This window comes from Vipera berus (assembly GCF_964194415.1).
Source record: "Vipera berus genome assembly, chromosome: 4".
Taxonomy (NCBI): Eukaryota; Metazoa; Chordata; class Lepidosauria; order Squamata; family Viperidae; genus Vipera; species Vipera berus.
The window spans coordinates 18895231-18913661 of NC_138206.1; the positions used below are offsets into that span (position 1 = coordinate 18895231).

General features: G+C 39.9%; 1 protein-coding gene across 1 annotated transcript in view; it reads right to left on the minus strand.

The window, feature by feature from the left end:
- LOC308668053 (vitelline membrane outer layer protein 1-like) overlaps window positions 1-17972 on the minus strand; it is a gene marked incomplete at both ends in the record, with an annotated part of 59575 nt that extends 41603 nt beyond the window's left edge. Inside the window, one exon of the mRNA XM_081327713.1 lies at window positions 17802-17972. Within this exon, the coding sequence (XP_081183839.1) occupies window positions 17802-17972 (171 nt within the window). The remainder of the gene's footprint in view (window positions 1-17801) is intronic.
- Window positions 17973-18431: the final 459 nt, after the last annotated feature.

The following is an 18431-nucleotide window of genomic DNA, read 5'->3' on the forward strand; positions in this document are numbered from 1 at the left end:
GGGTCCATTGTCAGACAATTCTGTGAAGATCAAAATAAGAAATAATACTTATCAAGGTTTTGAGTGTGCAGCTGATGAGCAGGTTAGCTTGCCCGCTCAACAGTGAGACACTGGTGAAGTGGGCACATCAGTACCTGCATTTTCTGTGTCGTATCCTTACCACTTTTTACAGAGGGACAATTGAAAGCATCCTGTCATACTGTATTACTGAGTGGTTTGGAAGTATTACTGTTTTGGACAAGAAGGCTTGCAGGGAGCAGTGAGGATGGCAGAAAAGATTATTTGAGGTTCACTTCCTTCTATCCAGGACATAGCACTGGTTGACCAGGGTCCTCAGTATTGTCTGGGATGTTACACATTCTCTCCATCACCAGTTTTCTTTGTTAGCTTCTGGGAGGAGACTTCACAGTGTCTGAAGCAGAACAAACAGATTCTGTAATAGCTTTATACCATATATAGCACCAACCATGTTTATTCTCAAGATTCTTTTTTCCGCAATGTATTCTGTAATTAGTTTGTGTGTGTGTGTGTGTGTGTGTGTGTGTGTGTGTGTGTGTGTGTGTGTGTAAGTGTGCATGGGCATGGTATGGGTATGGTATATATATTCTTTTGAGAATTGTTGTTGTTGTTAGCTGTGAAGTCGTGTCCGACCCATCATGACCCTATGGACAACGTTCCTCCAGGCCTTCCTGTCCTCTACCATCTTCTGGAGTCCATTTAAGATCACGCCTACTGCTTCAGTGACTCCATCCAGCCACCTCATTCTCTGCCGTCCCCTTCTTCTATTGCCCTCAATCTTTCCCAGCATTAGGCTCTTCTCCAGTGAGTCCTTCCTTCTCATGAGGTGGCCAAAGTATATGAGTTTTAGCTTCAGGATCTGGCCTTCTAAAGAAGATCCTCTAGGACTGACCGGTTTGATCGCCTTGCAGTCCAAGGGACTCGCAGGAGTCTTCTCCAGCACCCTTTTGAGAATAGGTATCAGAATTTTATTTTTTAATGTATGCTAGTGTGTTCACAGAAAAAAGTGACAATAAAGCTTATCTCATCTCATCCTGTCCTTTCTCTTATCTCTTATCATCTCTTATTTCATCATCTCGTCTCTTGTCTCTTATCTCTTGTCTCTTATCCATTATTCATTATCCATTATGTATTATCCAGTATCTATTATCTTAATAAAAGAATCAGAGCTTTCAAAATGTATAGCCTAGATATTTTAGCTGAATCTCTGGTTCTACTTTATTTAACTTCAACCTATCTTCTTCCAACCCACAAATCTTTTCTCTACTCAGACACAAGTTTCCTCTTTTCCTTCCATCCCATTGGTAATGTTGTTCTCCGTTCATTACTTACTTTACTTTAGTACTCATCTTAACCTCCCTTGTTTAACCCTCTTTCTTTAGTCCATATCCCTTTATCAGAGTCTTATTCTCAGACTCTACCTCATTGTTTCCCTTCTGCACCTATAATCCAGGGCTGACATGATACCCTTAGATCTTAAACCATCTGCAAACCCTGAGTTTTTTTCCACTGTTTATTGATAACACTACCTTTCAACCCTATGGAAATACCATGCCTTCAGATGCATGGGTTTCTTTTGGGATTGGTCATGCCCACATGGCCATCACTTTGTGAATGCAGGAGATTCCTAAGCCAGCTATTTTGAAAGTGAAGAGCTGAAGAAGTAATCATACAAACAGGAGAACAGAAAGAGAAACTGGATCAAGAGATTGAAGGAACCGCCAGAGAACAGAGGATTACGAGATCAACTAGGCCTAAATATAAATAATTGAAATGGAGAAAGAAAAAGGAATTTTTTCAGTGAATATAAATGAACTAAACTCCCCATCAAAAAGAAACAACATTTTTAGAAAGCTACAGAAAATAAATATAGATATAATTTGCTTGCAACAGACACATATAAAAAGACAATATTATAAGCTGTTGGAATACCCCCAAATTGGGAAACTTTACCATGCATCAGCACAACAGAAAAAAGAGGTGTTGCTACAATAGATTCTAAAATGATTTATTCAGATGAAGAAAGAAGAATTGTGATGGTAGAAACATACTTACATCAAAAACAAACATTGTTGGTAGTAATCTATGCACCAAATAATAACCAGGAAGAATTCTATAGAAATCTCCATAGAAAAATAATAGAAATGGAGTACCAAAATATTTATTTAGTAGGAGACTTTAATGCGATAGTGGATGGGACATTAGACTATAAAAGTAGCAAAACAGGAAAAACTGGAAGAAAAAGATTACCTAAGACCTTTTTTAATATGATAGAAGAAATTGGAGTACAAGATGTTTGGAGGGAAATCAATCCAGGAAAATTACAATACACATTTTATTAAAACAGTAAAAAAACCTGGTCCAGAATTGACATGATCTGGATGACATCTGAACTGAGGGCAAATATGCAGGAAATTGAGCCAGAACCATGTACATGAGCAGATCACAACCCTTTAAAAGTGACATGGAGAAGAATACAAAAAAAATCAAGATGGACTTTGAACCAATCTATATTAAAAGAAAGAGATAGAGGTTTTTTTTCAAAGAAAACAAAAAAGAAGATACAACATTACAAAATGTATGGGACACAGCCAAAGCATATTTTAGAGGTATAGCTACAACATACATGTCCCAAAAAAAAGACAGCAATATATACTATTAAAAGAAAAATTTGAAAAACTAGAATTAGAACTGCAAACAAACTGGCAAAAGAAGATTCTGAAAAGAGAAATGGAAACAATAAATTAAATCTGTTGCATTCAGAAAAATTGGCACAGCAAATAAAAAGAGCAAAACAAAACTTTTTTGAAAATGAAAATATCCGGTAAACCAGGAAGATGGTTAGCTTATAAACTTAAAAGACAGAAGAAGAAGAAAATGATAAATGATTTAGTAGATGAAAAAGGTTGCCTACATAAAAAAAGATAATTAAAGAATATTATAAGAAACTGTATGACACAGAAGAAATTCCAGGAGAGAGAATGATCCAATATCTGGAAGAAAATAATTTTCCAAAAATTTCAGAAAACTGTAAGATTATTTTGGAGGAAAAAATAACAATGATGGAAATAACAGAGGCCATAAGAAGACAAAACAACAACAAGAAAACACCGGGCCAGATGGACTAGCGGCAGAGTTATATAAAGCTTTACAAGATATACTAAGTGAACTGCTGAAAGACGTTTGCAATGAACATTTGTTGGAGGCTAAACTCCCAAATACATGCATAGAAGTAAATATTACCTTAATACCAAAAGAAGACTCAGATTTGACACAGATAAAAAATTATAGACTGATATCGTTACTAAAAGAGACACGGTGGCTCAGTGGGTTAGGACGCTGAGCTTGTCGATCAAATGGTTGGCAGTTTAGCAGGTCGAATCCTGAGTGCCGCGTAACAGAGTGAGTGCCTGTTACTCGTCCCAGCTTCTGCCAACCTAGCAGTTCGAAAGCACATAAAAATGCAAGTAGAAAAATAGGGACCACTACAGTGGGAAGGTAACCGCGTTCCGTGCGCCTTTGGCGTCTAGTCATGCCGGCCACATGACCACAGAGACATCCTCGGACAAGCGCTGGCTCTTCGGCTTTGAAATGGAGATGAGCACCGGCCCCTAGAGTTAGAAACGACTAGCACGCATGTGCAGGGGAACCTTTACCTTTACCTTATTGTTACTAAATGTGGATTATAAAATAATGGCAGACATACTGAAAAGATTCCTAACTGAATTTATACATTCAGACCAAAATGGGTTTTTTTTGCCAAAGAAATAAATTTATTTATTTATTTATTAAATTTTTATACCACCCTTCTCCCGAAGGACTCAGGGTGGTGTACAGGGCAATAAATATCGAAATACAAAATACAAAAGTTAAAAAAGATTAAATAAATATGCCCAATATAATACAGTAATTAAAACTATGCTAAAACCAAAACCAAAACCCCCAAACCCATCAGACCAGGCTGGATTGTTCAAATAGATAGGTTTTTAGATCGTGTTGGAAGGAGCGAAGTTCGGCGGCGATCCGGAGCTCAACCAGCAAGTGGTTCCATAGGTCTGGCGCGCCCACAGAGAACGCCCTCCCCCTGGGGGCCACCAATCGACATTCTCTGATCAGAGGCACCCTCAGGAGGCCCACTCTGTGGAAGCGCACTGGACGGAGGGAAGTTGACGCCGGCAGCCGGTACTGCCGTAGTTAATCCAGACCCATGCCATGTAGGGCTTTATAGGTCATTACCAGCACCTTGAATCTCACCCGGAGGGCAACTGGCAGCCAATGCAGCTCGCGGAGCAGAGGTGTAACATGGGAGTATCGGGAGACCCCCAACACCACTCGCGCGGCTGCATTCTGCCCCAGTTGAAGCCTCCGAGTGGTCCTCAAGGGCAGCCCCATGTAGAGAGCATTGCAGTAGTCCAAACGAGAGGTCACGAGCGCATGAGTGACTGTACGCAAGGCATCCCGGTCCAATTTAAGAGTGATAATGGATGTATTGGAATATTATGAACTTTCCATACTCTATAGATTCTTTGTCCATTTCTTTTTCTTTGCCTTAAAGTCTCAGTCTCTCCTTCCTTCTAAACCGTGAAAGCCATCTCTCACTTTTATGTTCACACTATACACAGAGCAAGAACAGTTATCCATATTCCACTTGAACCAGGTTTTCTACTTTTCCAAACTGCATGTGTGTAATTCTGACTCAATCACAACCCCTTCCCAGCTCCCTGCAACCCACTGCAGCTCCACTTACCGTCTTCCTACAGTCAATTGTCTCACAGCCAGAATGGAAAAGACTTTAAATGGAGACCTTTGTGTAGGCAGGACAAGAAATATGGGCAGGGTCATGAAACCCGAGCACCTTCTATTGCCTTCAGTGGGTGGAGCCAGGAAATAAAAAAAATGACTGTGGTTGCTAACTGAAAACAAGATCTAGTTTATTTACATTTTGCTTTAGTGCATTGAATGCTTGGCTAGCACTCGGTTTAATTATATTTTAAATTAATTACATTTATTAAAGATGCTGAACAATATCTAATCAAGGTATGGGCGGTCTTTCAGTATTTATTTATTTATTTATTTATTTATTTATTTATTTATTTATTTATTTATTTATTTATAGTGAGACTTGTATGCCGCCCTAATCTCCCGAAGGACTCAGGGTGGCTAACAACAATAAAATACAATAAATACAAATATTAAAAAAGAATTAAATTATGTCGAAGTCCCACTAAAACCAATAAAAATATTTAAAATCATAATTAAAACCCCATTATCATCAGTCCAGGTCGGCCTGTTGGAAAAGATATGTCTTAAGGTCACGATGAAAGGACCGAAGGTCTGGGCCCATCCGGAGCTCCTGGGGGAGCTGATTCCACAAAGTAGGTGCCCCAACAGCAAAGGCCCTCCCCCTGGGGGTTGCCGGCCGACATTGTCTGGCCAACGGCACCCTGAGGAGGCCCTCTCTGTGCAAGTGCACAGGGCGATGGGAAATCGTTCCTGGCAGCAGACGGTTTTGCAAATATCCCGGGCCTAAGCCATGTAGGGCTTTATAGGTAAGGACCAGCACCTTGAATCTCACCCGGAGGGCAACCGGTAACCAATGCAACTTGCGCAGGAGGGGTGTAATATGGGAGTATCAGGATGCTCCCATCACAACCCGCGCGGCCGCATTCTGCACCAGCTGAAGCCTCCAGGTGGTCTTCAAGGGCAGCCCCATGTAGAGAGCATTGCAGTAATCTACACGGGAGGTGACGAGTGCATGAGTAACCATACGTAAAGCATCTTGGTCCAGATAGGGTCGCAACTGGCGCATCAGGCGAACCTGTGCAAATGCCCCCCTGGCCACGACTCCAACGTGGTCTTCTAAACTGAGTCGTGCATCCAGGAGGATGCCTAAGTAGCTGTGAACCATATTTAACATCTAGCAAGGAAGGGGAGAGCTCCATATTAAGTATGCTGGTGGTGGTGGTGGTGGTTGTGATGATGATGATGATGATGATGATGATGATGATGCAAAGTGAGTAGGAATGAGGCCATTATTTGTGGAACAGAAGATAACATATTTGTGTAGATGCTTATTATTTGGTATATTATGAGAACCCAGACTATTAGTTTTACACACTAAATTGTGCTTAAGATGATCACACACGGAGATCTTATACAGTTACACCCTTGAAATAACAGGAAATCAAATTGCAAATTTTTAATAATTACAGTCAGAAAAGACTTGAGAATCCCACAAACGATGGGGGAGCACAAGTTGCCTACTTCTGCAATAAGCCATAATTTGTTCAACACAACAGTAGTCCCCATAGCACTAGCTCAAACAAACCATATTATGGGTTACCACCATGCATGAATCCAGCCACTAGAAGGAATACATTTCCTTCTTTTTTACTAAATCAAATAAAACACACAGTTTTGTGTGTGTTGTATTTGAGGGAAGACAACCTTATTAATCACGTGTCCATGCTAATGCCACTATTGCATGGTTATTCCAAAGATTGCTGCAGAGATGCAGCAGACTCAACAGCTACTATATAACTATGCAGACTGTTTTTGCTAGAAAAGAAAAAGTGTGTAAAATGCCCTGGAATACTTGCACATTTTCAAAACTAAAAGCTCCTTTATCCCATTAAGTTCTTAATTTTGAAAATGTGCACATATTTATTTATTTATTTATTTATTTATTTATTTCTACTTGTCTCATACAGTCTTGGTATCATAGCCATTCAGTTCAACAATTTGCATATCTTGTTCTAGAAGTGGGGTGTCTATACAGGTCTTTTCCTCTGGAATAGTTAACCAAGAAATTCTACTGACTCTACATTTACTGCCTTTAAGTTTTCAAATGGATTATCTAAGCAGATCTAAAACAAATACTGAAGCTAACTGCTCAAACTATGTTTTTTTAAACAAATTGCTGAAACTAATTGCTGAAATGATTTTTAAAAATTAACCGTCAGAACAAATTGCTGAACTATCTCATGGTGAAAGCAATAATCTCATGGAAACTTATTTTTTATCAGTTTAAGTCAATCTGCCATATTTAGTGTAACTTATGACCTGAAGAGAACATGCCCTAAGGTCTTGTTCCAATAAATATTTTGTTTGGATTGCATCAACTTCTGCAAAAAACAGCCTAGCAATGGCATTTATCAATAAGAGTAGATAATCACCAAAACATTCTGATGGCAAGTGTTGTTGTTAGCTGCGAAGTTGTGTCTGACCCATTGCGACCCTATGGACAACGTTCCTCCAGGCCATCCTATCCTCTACCATCTTCTGGAGTCCATTTAAGCTCACGCCTACTGCTTCAGTGACTCCATCCAGCCACCTCATTCTCTGTCGTCCCCTTCTTCTCTTGCCCTCAATCTTTCCCAGCATTAGGCTTTTCTCCAGTGAGTCCTTCCTTTTCATAACGTGGCCAAAGTATTTGAGTTTCACCTTCAGGATCTGGCCTTCTAAAGAGCAGTCAGGGTTGATCTCCTCTAGGACTGACCAGTTTGATCGCCTTGCAGTCCAAGGGACTCGCAGGAGTCTTCTCCAGCACCACAGTTCAAAGGCCTCAATTCTTTGGCGCTCAGCCTTTTTTATGGTCCAACTTTCACTGCCATACATTGCAACTGGGAAGACCATAGCCTTGACTATACGCACTTTTGTTGACAGGGTGATGTCTCTGCTTTTTAGTGTGCTGTCTAGATTTGCCATGGCTTTCCTCTCGAGGAGTAAGCGTCTTTTAATTTCTTGGCTACAGTCCCCATCTGCAGTGATCTTGGAGCCCAGGAAAATAAAATCTGTCACTACCTCCATTTCTTCCCCGTCTATTTGCCAGGAATTGAGAGGGCTGGATGCCATGATCTTGGTTTTCTTAATGTTAAGTTTCAACCCAAGTTTTGCACTCTCCTTCTTCACTGACAACAAGAGGCTCAACAGGTGGGACCAGGAGTGTGTGCTGTTATGTTTGTTAACAAGGAATGGGAAGGGGAAGGATTGAGAAGTATTTTCTTTATGATGCAGGAATACAAAGGCATTCTGCTTCTATTGCTTTATATTTTTTCTACCATTTGTTTGGAAACTAGTTGAGTCGACAAAAGTAATTAAGGTGCAAACCAATCATCTTGGATCTTCCTTAAGCTCTTTGTTTTTCTGTATCGTTTGCTTTTAGATCAAACTTCAGTCATTGGAGTACCTAAACTCCTATGGACGTCACCAGATATTTCCTCAGCCATCCTCTCAGAATTATCTCCTTTGTTCTCTAGACTCAAATGTCAAATTTTATCAAACTATTTTTTGACAATAGACACCCAATAATTTCCCCCGATTTGAAAAGGTGCTCCTCTAAAATGTCTCCAATGCTGTTTGTTGGTGAAGGTTATTTTTTAAAAATATTGCAGTGACTAGTTTTCCTTTCCTCCTTTTTTCTTTATTTATACTTTCATGGGTTTTGGTCCTCAAAATGGCAGGAAGTAATGCCTCTGATTTTCAATAGTTGTGACTGGAATTCCCAAAGGTTGATCCCAGACCATAAAAACTGGTTTCAAAATAAATTCTAAGACTATGGAACAAGACTTAGATGATCTGTCTTTATTATGCCATTGCTTTATAATTTGCTTGTAGGCCCGGTTGAAAATGTTGTTCCTGACATTTAAACATGAACATGTTGAGACCCACGTGTTTATATGAAAACCTAAGATCACATGGTAAGGCACTCTCCAAAGGTTCCTAAGTGAATTATGATATATAATGGTGAAACAGCTATGAATTGTTAATTATAAGGAACAGCAACAACAGTATTATATAGAGTGTAAATATAGCCCACGTTAGTTGAGCAGCCAAATCAGAATCCTCACTTTTCACAATTGCAAAAGCAGAGCAGGGCAAATATTTAAGTAATTGCTACATTAATGTTTTGTCTTTGTGTAGCCATAAAGATATCAATTGCCTTAGTAGTGACAGGCATTGCCAGATCTGAGATTACCTCTACTGAAATCACACACACACACACACACACACACACACACACAGACATACAAATCTGTATATCTGCCTACCTTTAATCTACTAAAGATGCAATAAAGGTCTACTAAAAAAACCCAAACACTTCAGAGGCTTCATTTGTTCAACTTCCAAAGGAGTCATTGGAATATGCAATGTCTCCTAGAGGTAACAACTTAAATAAAGGCCTTACACTGGTTTGCTTTTGTATCTTTCTTATATACCTTATGGATGCTTGAGCTGCTAATAATAAGCAATTAAATATTAGTCAAGCACCTTTATGCTACTTGTAAATGGATTCATTCCGACTGAAAAGTCCTGGTTGAATGGAAAGTCCATGTCTGTCCTGAAAGTAACAAAGATACTGAAGAATCTTTTCATAGCTTTGGAACAACTCAGGAGATACCGTAGTTCTCTTAGTGTTCTAATGTTGACAAATGGACCTTGGAACTTAAGCCTTATTCAACAGTGGCATGGCTATAAAAAAAAACTTAGAAGAAACCCTGGAGTGGTCCTTCTAAGTTTTTAGATTCTAATTCAGTTCCCTGCCTGGATCCCTAGCGTACCCTGGACAGATGGCCATCCAATCTCTGTTTAAAATCCTTCAGTGAAAAAGTCTACAATCTCTCAAGCAAAGTGGCATTACTGCTATTTGCCATTTAGGAAAATCCTCTTCATAATATAAACTCATTATTTCTTGTATCCTCTTATACAATTGTGGGAAGTCACACACACACACACACACACACACACACACACACACACCTAAGAAAGAAATATTCTTGGAAATATTTAAAAGGCAGAATATATTTTCCTAAAGGATTTTAAAAGCAGAAACCAACCCCAACCCCAAGTCTCTCTGTCCCAAACAGAAACCAAGTCTGCAGAACTGCAGATGTGATCATCTTGTCAGAAAGACTGGAGTCAGGAAACTGGGATTAGGAAGAAAGATCCCTAGAATCAACAACCCCTCACACCAAAAATCTAAGAGTCATCAGCCACAGCCACAGGGAAGCAGGATTAACCCACCACCATCAGAATACCAGAAGGCCAGCAGTGTTGGGTTTGGCCTTACTTCAAAGGGAATGATGTTCCAAAAGGCAGGTATCATGCAGAAGAAATTCTGTTCATGGTCCCACCAAATACAGTTCCTTTACACCCCACTATTTTCAGTTGTTATGCTTATTTCATTTCAGCTCAGTTTCCTTTTGTGAAAAAGAACTTTTTATTTATTTTATTTTATTTATTTATTTTAATTCCATTTATATCCCGCCCTTCTCTGAAGACTCAGGGCGGCTTACAAGCTTAGCAGCATTTTAAAATAATGGTATAGTCAACAATTCCCTTTTTGTTGTTTTCCTTAGCTTTCTTTGGCAATTTGTGTCAGTGTGTGTGTTTCTGTATGTGATTTAGCCTGTTATGCTATCTTGATAATTACACCCATCTCTTATTTTCTATATACTGTATATATCCCTTTTAAATCAATTCCTTTAGCTACATGACCAATCAATCAAGAATATACTTCTATAATGTAGCAATAATAATTGCAGAATGATTATTAAACTACACTGCTTTGAACATAATTCCAGATACATCGTACATTTTAAGATATATATATTAAACATTTGCCATGTTGGTGCGTACAGATAAAAACTAAACAATTCATTTTTAATGAAATAAACAATTCATTTTTAATGTAATTAACCATGCTATTTACAGTAGAACTGTTAAATCGCATAAAACTCCTAGTTTAAGGTTAAGATTAATTGTGCTTGGATTCATTTCAGACAAATCCAGTAGAGCACAGGCAGATGCACTTTAGTGGTCTCAAAGACTTTTGGTTCAAACACAGCAGAAAAACTTCACATCACAGAGTGTTGTTGTATCATCTCCCCGTCCTTGAACTTCCTCAGTCTTTGCCTGCATTCCACATATGGAGCCAACATGGCAAAGTTTGCTCCACGGACCAAAGTTTTGCCCATTATGTGATGGTCCCATTAGTACAGTTCCTTTTTCACAACCAAATTTGATGTTTTTAACTGCCATATTATCAAGTAAACCTCCATGTTCTACCATATTGAGAGCAAAAGAAATGAAGTTGCCTCTGGGGCATTCCTGAAATTCTGTCCAGTTGCCCCATCTGTTAAAAAAAAAACATTTCAAAGTGAATTAAGATCAAGAATCTGTGAATCATTAAGAAGCAGAAATAACATGAGTCCCGTTTTAGATCCACTTTTCTTAATATTTAGGGCTTAATAATGTACACCATGATATCCTGAAGTTTAACTTCAAAGGTTTGGCTGAAAATAGGGATCAAATATGCCTCCATTAGCTTCAGTGTCAATGTAACAATCAGAATGTATATAAGCTTTCCTGGGTATAACTGCATATGTGAACTGCATATCTTAGGGAGGCTTGCATCAGGGGATGGCGGTTCCATTCTGCCGGCATGTGCATTTTTTTCTGACTTTCCATATTTTCTGAGCAAGCCTGAAAAAAATGTACTTTTTACTATTATAACAAATTTGTCTTCCCTTTAATCATGCAGCAGTATGTAGCATACTACCACTCTTTAAATATAAATGAAAATGAAGGACAAAAATATTGTGATTTCATTGCAAATATGTAGGGTAGTAGGAGAAGAAAAATAACCCATTATTGGAACTGGGTGTGGTCAAATGCAGTTGACATTCCTGAACAGAAAACATGTATGCTTAGGTTGCAGAGAAGAAGATTGAGAGGAGAGATGATAGCAAGGCTAAAAAAACTAAACCATTGTCATATAGAGAGACTACATTGGTTCTCTAGCACCCTATAGAACAGGAACATAGACACTGGATCAGAAAGAGATAATGTTATTGAGTTACTCGGAGAAATTTTCTGATGGAAAGAGTTCAGCCAGTGGAAAAGGCTGACTCATAAAGTAGTAAGTTTTCTCTCACTAAAGGTCTTCAAAACAGAAGCTAGACACCCATTTGACCAAAATACTTGGTCAGATCATGTCCCAAGAAGGAAATGTAGATGTCCAGCTCTTTGCTTCTGTAATATTTCCTTGAACAATTAAAATAGAGAGGAAGATTATCAAATGTCAGCTATGTGACAGTTACCTAGTAGTTGTAGCCATTCTCCTCCCAGACAGTAGAAAAGAATATAACTACTGTTGCCAAGTTCAATTTGAACATTGGCAGATATTCATTTTCTTATATTACTCAGAAGATATTTCACCAATAAATAGCAGCTGTGAAAACCTACACTCTATAAAATAACCATTGGTAGACTCCAGTCATTCAAAAGCAATCAGAAAGATTTGGGACTAATATCATTTGCTTTTCAATCAGCAATGCTGATTTTCCTTTAACCTCCTCTTTCTATCCATTTCCAGGAAAACAAAGTCAGCAAAAGAAATGAAGCAAAACCAATTTACCGTCCACTCTTAGTTTCAATGATGGTCCTATCAGTACATTCAAGACGAACACTGTTGACACCTCTTATATCGTCACCCCATATTGTTTGGGATGGTTGGATCTGATGGAAAATAGGAAATGTCAATGAAAATTTCTGCCATGTCTGATACTGATGGTAATCCTACAACCAGGCTACATCAAGAATGAACCATATTTTTTTCAAATCATATACACATTAAAAGGTAAAGGTAAGGTAAAGGTTCCCCCGCACATGCGTGCTAGTCGTTTCCGACTCTAGGGGCCGGTGCTCATCTCCGTTTCAAAGCCGAAGAGCCAGCGCTTGTCCGAGGACGTCTCCGTGGTCATGTGGCCGGCATGACTAGATGCCAAAGGCACACGGAACGCTGTTACCTTCCCACCGGGGTGGTCCCTATTTTTCTACTTGCATTTTTACGTGCTTTCGAACTGCTAGGTTGGCAGAAGCTGGGACGAGTAACAGGCGCTCTGCTACGCGACACTCAGGATTCGACCCACCAAACTGCCGACCTTCTGATCGACAAGCTCAGCGTCCTAACCCACTGAGCCACCGCGTCCCTATATACACATTATTGGGATACAAATGTGAATGTGTATGTAGCTCAACTGTTTTGCAATAATATATTCTTTGCTTCAAAGATGCATGAAAATGCAACTTTTCTGTGTACTGATCTAGACGTTCCACCACCTCTTCATATGTCTTTATGCAAGAAATCTTTGAAACTTCAAGAAGCTGTAGTCAGAAAGGAAGTAATTTCAATTTTATTCCAAACAGAATGTCTTCCACCATTCTAATTTCAGATTCTAAGATTATTTCAGTTGCTTTTTGAAGGAATAAGAACTGCCATTTTTCTTTCCCAGAATCCTCCTGGAAATATGCCATATCCTGATACGCTAAGGAGACATACTATACTGAAAGAGAGAAAAAGTGCATTAGCCATTTAGAAACTATTTAGAAATGCTAAGCAATTCTTATAAGTGATTGATTTGTTAGGATCAGTCAAAAACAAAAACAGAAAAAGAAAGAATTGCTAGCAGAAAATTCATTGATTAAAAAACTTTTCCCAGACTTTTCACAGACCTTTGCCACATTCTGCCCTGAAATGAGCAGTGGTTTGTTCCCAAAATCATCACCAGCCCATTTCTACTAAAATGTTCCTGAGTTGAACAATAAATGAAACTTAATTTGGGATGCTTTCAACTCAAATTGCTATTATGCTTTTTTAAAATTTGTATGCGTGTGCCTTTAAATCAGTTTTTGATTCCTGCCAGCTGCCTGGACCTGCAGTTCTCCTGGCAAGTTTTTGAAGGTGGTTTGCCATTGTCTCCTTCCTAGGGGTGAAAAAGAGGGACTGGCTCAAAGTGACCTACTAGCTTCATACCTAAGATAGAACTAGCACTCTCCAGGTTTCTAGTCTGATGCACTAACCACCGCACCAAACTGCCTCTCTCTTGACTCTTTTATGTTGCTTTCTACATCTGATTTATAATGAAGTATTATTTCGCTCTCAAAATCTATGCTTTTAATCAAACAGTTAAAAAAACCATAACATTTTGTGTTTTCCCTCTTTGATACTTTGTTCCAGTTAGTGCTTCTTTGGCTGGAATTTGTTTGTTTCTTTTGATGCCTTTGAGTCAGTCTTGACTCCTCCACAACTGTCTCTGAAGTTGGCTTGGCAAGATTTCAGAAGCAGATTCTCACTGATTGCTTCCTAGGACTGAGCAGTGGCGTAGCGTGGGGGGTGCAGGGGGGGCCGGCCGCACCGGGCGCAACATCTGGGGGGCGCATTAGATGCATTTTACTTTAATTACATCAGTATTTTCACGGGTTTGGGGGCGCAAATTACTTGCCTTGCCCCAGGTGCTGACAACCCACGCTACGCCACTGGGACTGAGAGAGAGTGACTGGCCCAAAGTTGACTTCCTGGTTTTGTTCCTAAGGTGGGCCTAGAATTCATGGGTTAGTTTTCCGTTATTTCCCAATTAAGATTTCTCTCCCTTCACCAAAAAAGAATCAGAGTCCTCAAACTACAATACTGGAAACAGGCTGGGGAAAGAATCTTCTATTTATTTTATTTTACTTATTCAATTTCAGTTCAGCCTCCCAACTCAACCAAGAGATTATCGATAATTATTATTGATTATTAGTAAGGTCACACCTGAAATACTACATCCAGTTTTGGTCACCACATTACAACAAAGATGTGGAGACTTTGAAAAAAGTGCAAAGAAGAGCAACTAAGATGATAAAGAACGGTTGCAGGATTTGGGAATGGCCAGTCTAGAGAAAAGAAGAAATAGGGGAAACATGATAGCAATTTTCCAGTATTTGAGAGGAGGGGGTCAATTTATTTTCCAAAGCATCAGAAGGCAAGACAAGAGACAATTGATGGAAATTAAGGAGAGGAGCAACCTGGAATTAAGGAGAAACTTCCTAACAGTGAGGACACTTAACCAGTGGAATAGTTTGCCTTCAGACATGGTGGGTGCTTCATCACTGGAGGTTTTTAAGAAGAAACTGGACACCCACTTGTCTGAAATGGTATAAGGCAAGGGTGTCAAACTGCCGGCCCACAGGCCGGATGCATCACGAGGAAACCATGCCCACCCCATTGCCAGCAATGGGGGAAAAGTTCCGATACATTGCACGATGTCACGTGACGTCGCGAGTTTGACATGTCTGATATAGGGTCTCCTGCTTGAGCAGGGGCCTGGACTAGAAGACCTTCAAGGTCCCTTCCAGCTCTATTCTGATTGATTGGTTAATTGACTGATTGATTGAAGAAAGGGGAATATGAAATGGAACATCCTGTGGTCTAGGGCAGGGGTAGGCAACCTTGGCTCTTTTGTGACTTGTGGACTTCAACTCCCAGAATTCCTGAGCCAGTATGGCCCAGGAATTCCTGAGCCAGTCCAAGAGTCATAAAAGAACCAAGGTTGCCTACGCCTGGTTTAGGGTATCAGCAGGGGCACTCAAAAGAAGTCTAGATACTGCCACAATGGCACAAGACTAAAAAGTAAGAGACTTTAATCAAATGATCACAGCCACCATTTGACTGTTTTGACCCTTCGTGTGGACACCTCAGTCAATGGTACTACTAGATAGAATAGTGCTGTAAGTGTCCATTTAAACAGCTGTGTGCCTTACAGCAGAATAACCACTATGCATTTTGGAAGAAAATTACATTTTTAAAAAGAAAAATAATGGAATGGGCTTCTGTAATTCTGTGCATGCCTCTCTACATGTTTTAAAAGTGAAAAGAGAATGAAAAACATTGGTTTGAGTCTGCCAATGTTTCATTTGAGCTGTCATGTTCCTGCTGTTTTATTGTCTGGTTTGAAGATAAGTAGTTTAATATTTTCTCTAATTGTTTTTTCTTTAAATTGAAAACTATGCATATTGTTCATGTTCATATCTAAAGGACTACAAGGTGAAAAACAGCATAAAATAATGTTTCAACTGTTAATGTTATTCTAATTTTTACTGTCAGCCCATGTCATGGAAGCCAAGTCTTCATATTTTTACCAAAATGCTTGTTACTCTTTGATGGTCACATAGATCAGGGGTGTCAAACTCAATTTCATTGAGGGCCGCATCAGCATTGCGGTTGCCCTCAGGGGGCCGGGTGGGTATGGCCAGGGTGGGCATGGCCTACTGGGTGGGCGTGGCTAGAGTACGTATGGCCTACTGGATGGGCATGGCCAGCTCTACATCGGTCGCATCAAAGGTGCCTATGGGGGCCTGGGCAGGAGTGGGACAGATCTGAGGGTCTCTGGCAGAAGGAGGGTCTCTGGGCCAGGGCCAAGGCAGTGGGGGCCGTTCCCTCACTGTTTCCAGGATGGCTTCGCAAGCCGCATGAAACCACTTCGTGGGCCGCATCCTTGTGTTTGACATGTCTGACATAGATGATCCCAGGTTCCTCAGATTTTGCTCTAAGTCCAGTGCAAACCACTGCTACATCTACTACATCAGAGTATTTGATCATTTATATTATCTCTGTTCTGACTTACTAAAGTCACAAAATAGAACTTTTCCCTATGTGATATACCTGAAGATACCATTAATTGTGGGAAGCCTTAGGCAGGCCCCTGACAAAGGCTTCCAGAAGTCATCAGGACAGCAACGGAAGCAGAAGAATCATGCGGTACGTCCAGGGAAGTGGGAAAGTATTAGAAAAAGACTCAGACTGATCCCCTTGAATCCCACGAGTATAAAAAAAAGGAAAAGAAAACACAAATACAGGTAATCCTCGACTTAAACCATTACAATCATGAATATTCGAAGTTGTTAGAACAGCACTAAAAAAAAGTGAGTTATGACTAGTCCAGGCACTTATGATTATCATAGCATTCCCATGGTTGCATGATCAAACTTTGGACATTTGGCAACCAGCATGTATTTATGATGGTTGCAACATCCCAGGATTATGTGATCATCTTTTGCAACCTTCCCAACCAGCTTCCAACAAGCAAAGTCAATGGAGAAAGTTGGATTCACTTAATGGGGCCATGATTTACTTTGCAGCCACAGTGATTCACTTAACAACCATGGCAAAAAAAAGTTTGTGAAATCAGGCACAACTCTCTTAACAACTACAGTACCTTGCTTAGCAATGGAAATTCTGGTCCCAGGTGTGCTTGTATGTCGAGGACTACCTGTAATGTATAGCTTTCTTGTGGAGTCAGTTTCCTGACCTGGTCTACCATAGGACTGACAGAAGATGCTCAGAATTTCAACCTGCCACCTTATGCTTGCAAAAACATTTCTGCTCTATCACTATATTTATATTTATTAAATTTTTATACCGCCCTTCTCCCGAAGGACTCAGGGTGGTGTACAGGGCAGTAAATATTAAAAAGCAAAGTACAAAAGTTAAAAACAATTAAATAATTTATACCCGATCTATACAATAGTTAAAACCATATTAAAAACCCAACCCCAAACCCATCAGACCAGGCCAGATTGCTCAAATAAGTTTTTAGATCCCGCCGGAAGGAGCGAAGGTTGGGGTCCATCCAGAGCTCAACTGGCAAGTGGTTCCACAGGTCTGGCGCGCCCACAGAGAACGCCCTCCCCCTGGGGGCCACCAGTCGACATTCTCTGATCGGAGGCACCCTGAGGAGGCCCTCTCTGTGGGAGCGCACTGGACGGAGGGAAGTTGACGCCGGCCGCAGGTGCTGCCATAGGTAATCTGGACCCATGCCATGTAGGGCTTTGTACTAGCCCTTTGTTCTCTTCTTCCTCCCTTTGTCCTCTACATAATTTTTGTTTAAGTTATTATGCCATTCTGTATTTGGAGGAACATGCTCATAAACCAGAAGAGTAATAGGGTGGCAGAAGTAAAATACCTTCAGTGCAAAGCCATTAACATGTCCTGTGGGACATAATATTATCTCTCCCCAGGTACCCCATCGTCCTCCATTTGGCACCTTAAGGATGGCTTCATATTTTCGTGTTTCTGAATCCCATGGCCAGTAAAGTAGGATTAAGAAGACCCAAATACTAATGGTGAAGTCCATGAGTATCTTCTGGATCCAGAACAAGAATCTTAGGAAAGAAGAGTACAGTATTATTTAAGCATGATCTGAATACTTTGCTTCTTCCCCCTTTTCCTCCCCCTATAATTTTGATTGTCTCTCTTCTACTTTAGTTAAAATCCAGATTTTGAGATATTGGCACTGAAGAGACATGCAACTATTTTGGGTTGAGATATTTTTTTTGGAGTAAGATCATTGAAAAGATTTTTTTTATTACAATAAGATGTTTCTAGGAAGCTTAGAGTGACCGGACAACTGTTTTGGAATAATTCCAACATTTTGTAAGCACTTTGGAGTAATGGTGATGGATGGATCTTCCATTTTTTGGAAGATTGCACTTTTTAGAGATCAGTGCCATCCCAAGTATCTGGCAAGTGGTCTTTTCAGAATGTAGAACTGACCATATATGACAAAAATGGCACAAGTTGGCTTATAATTCAT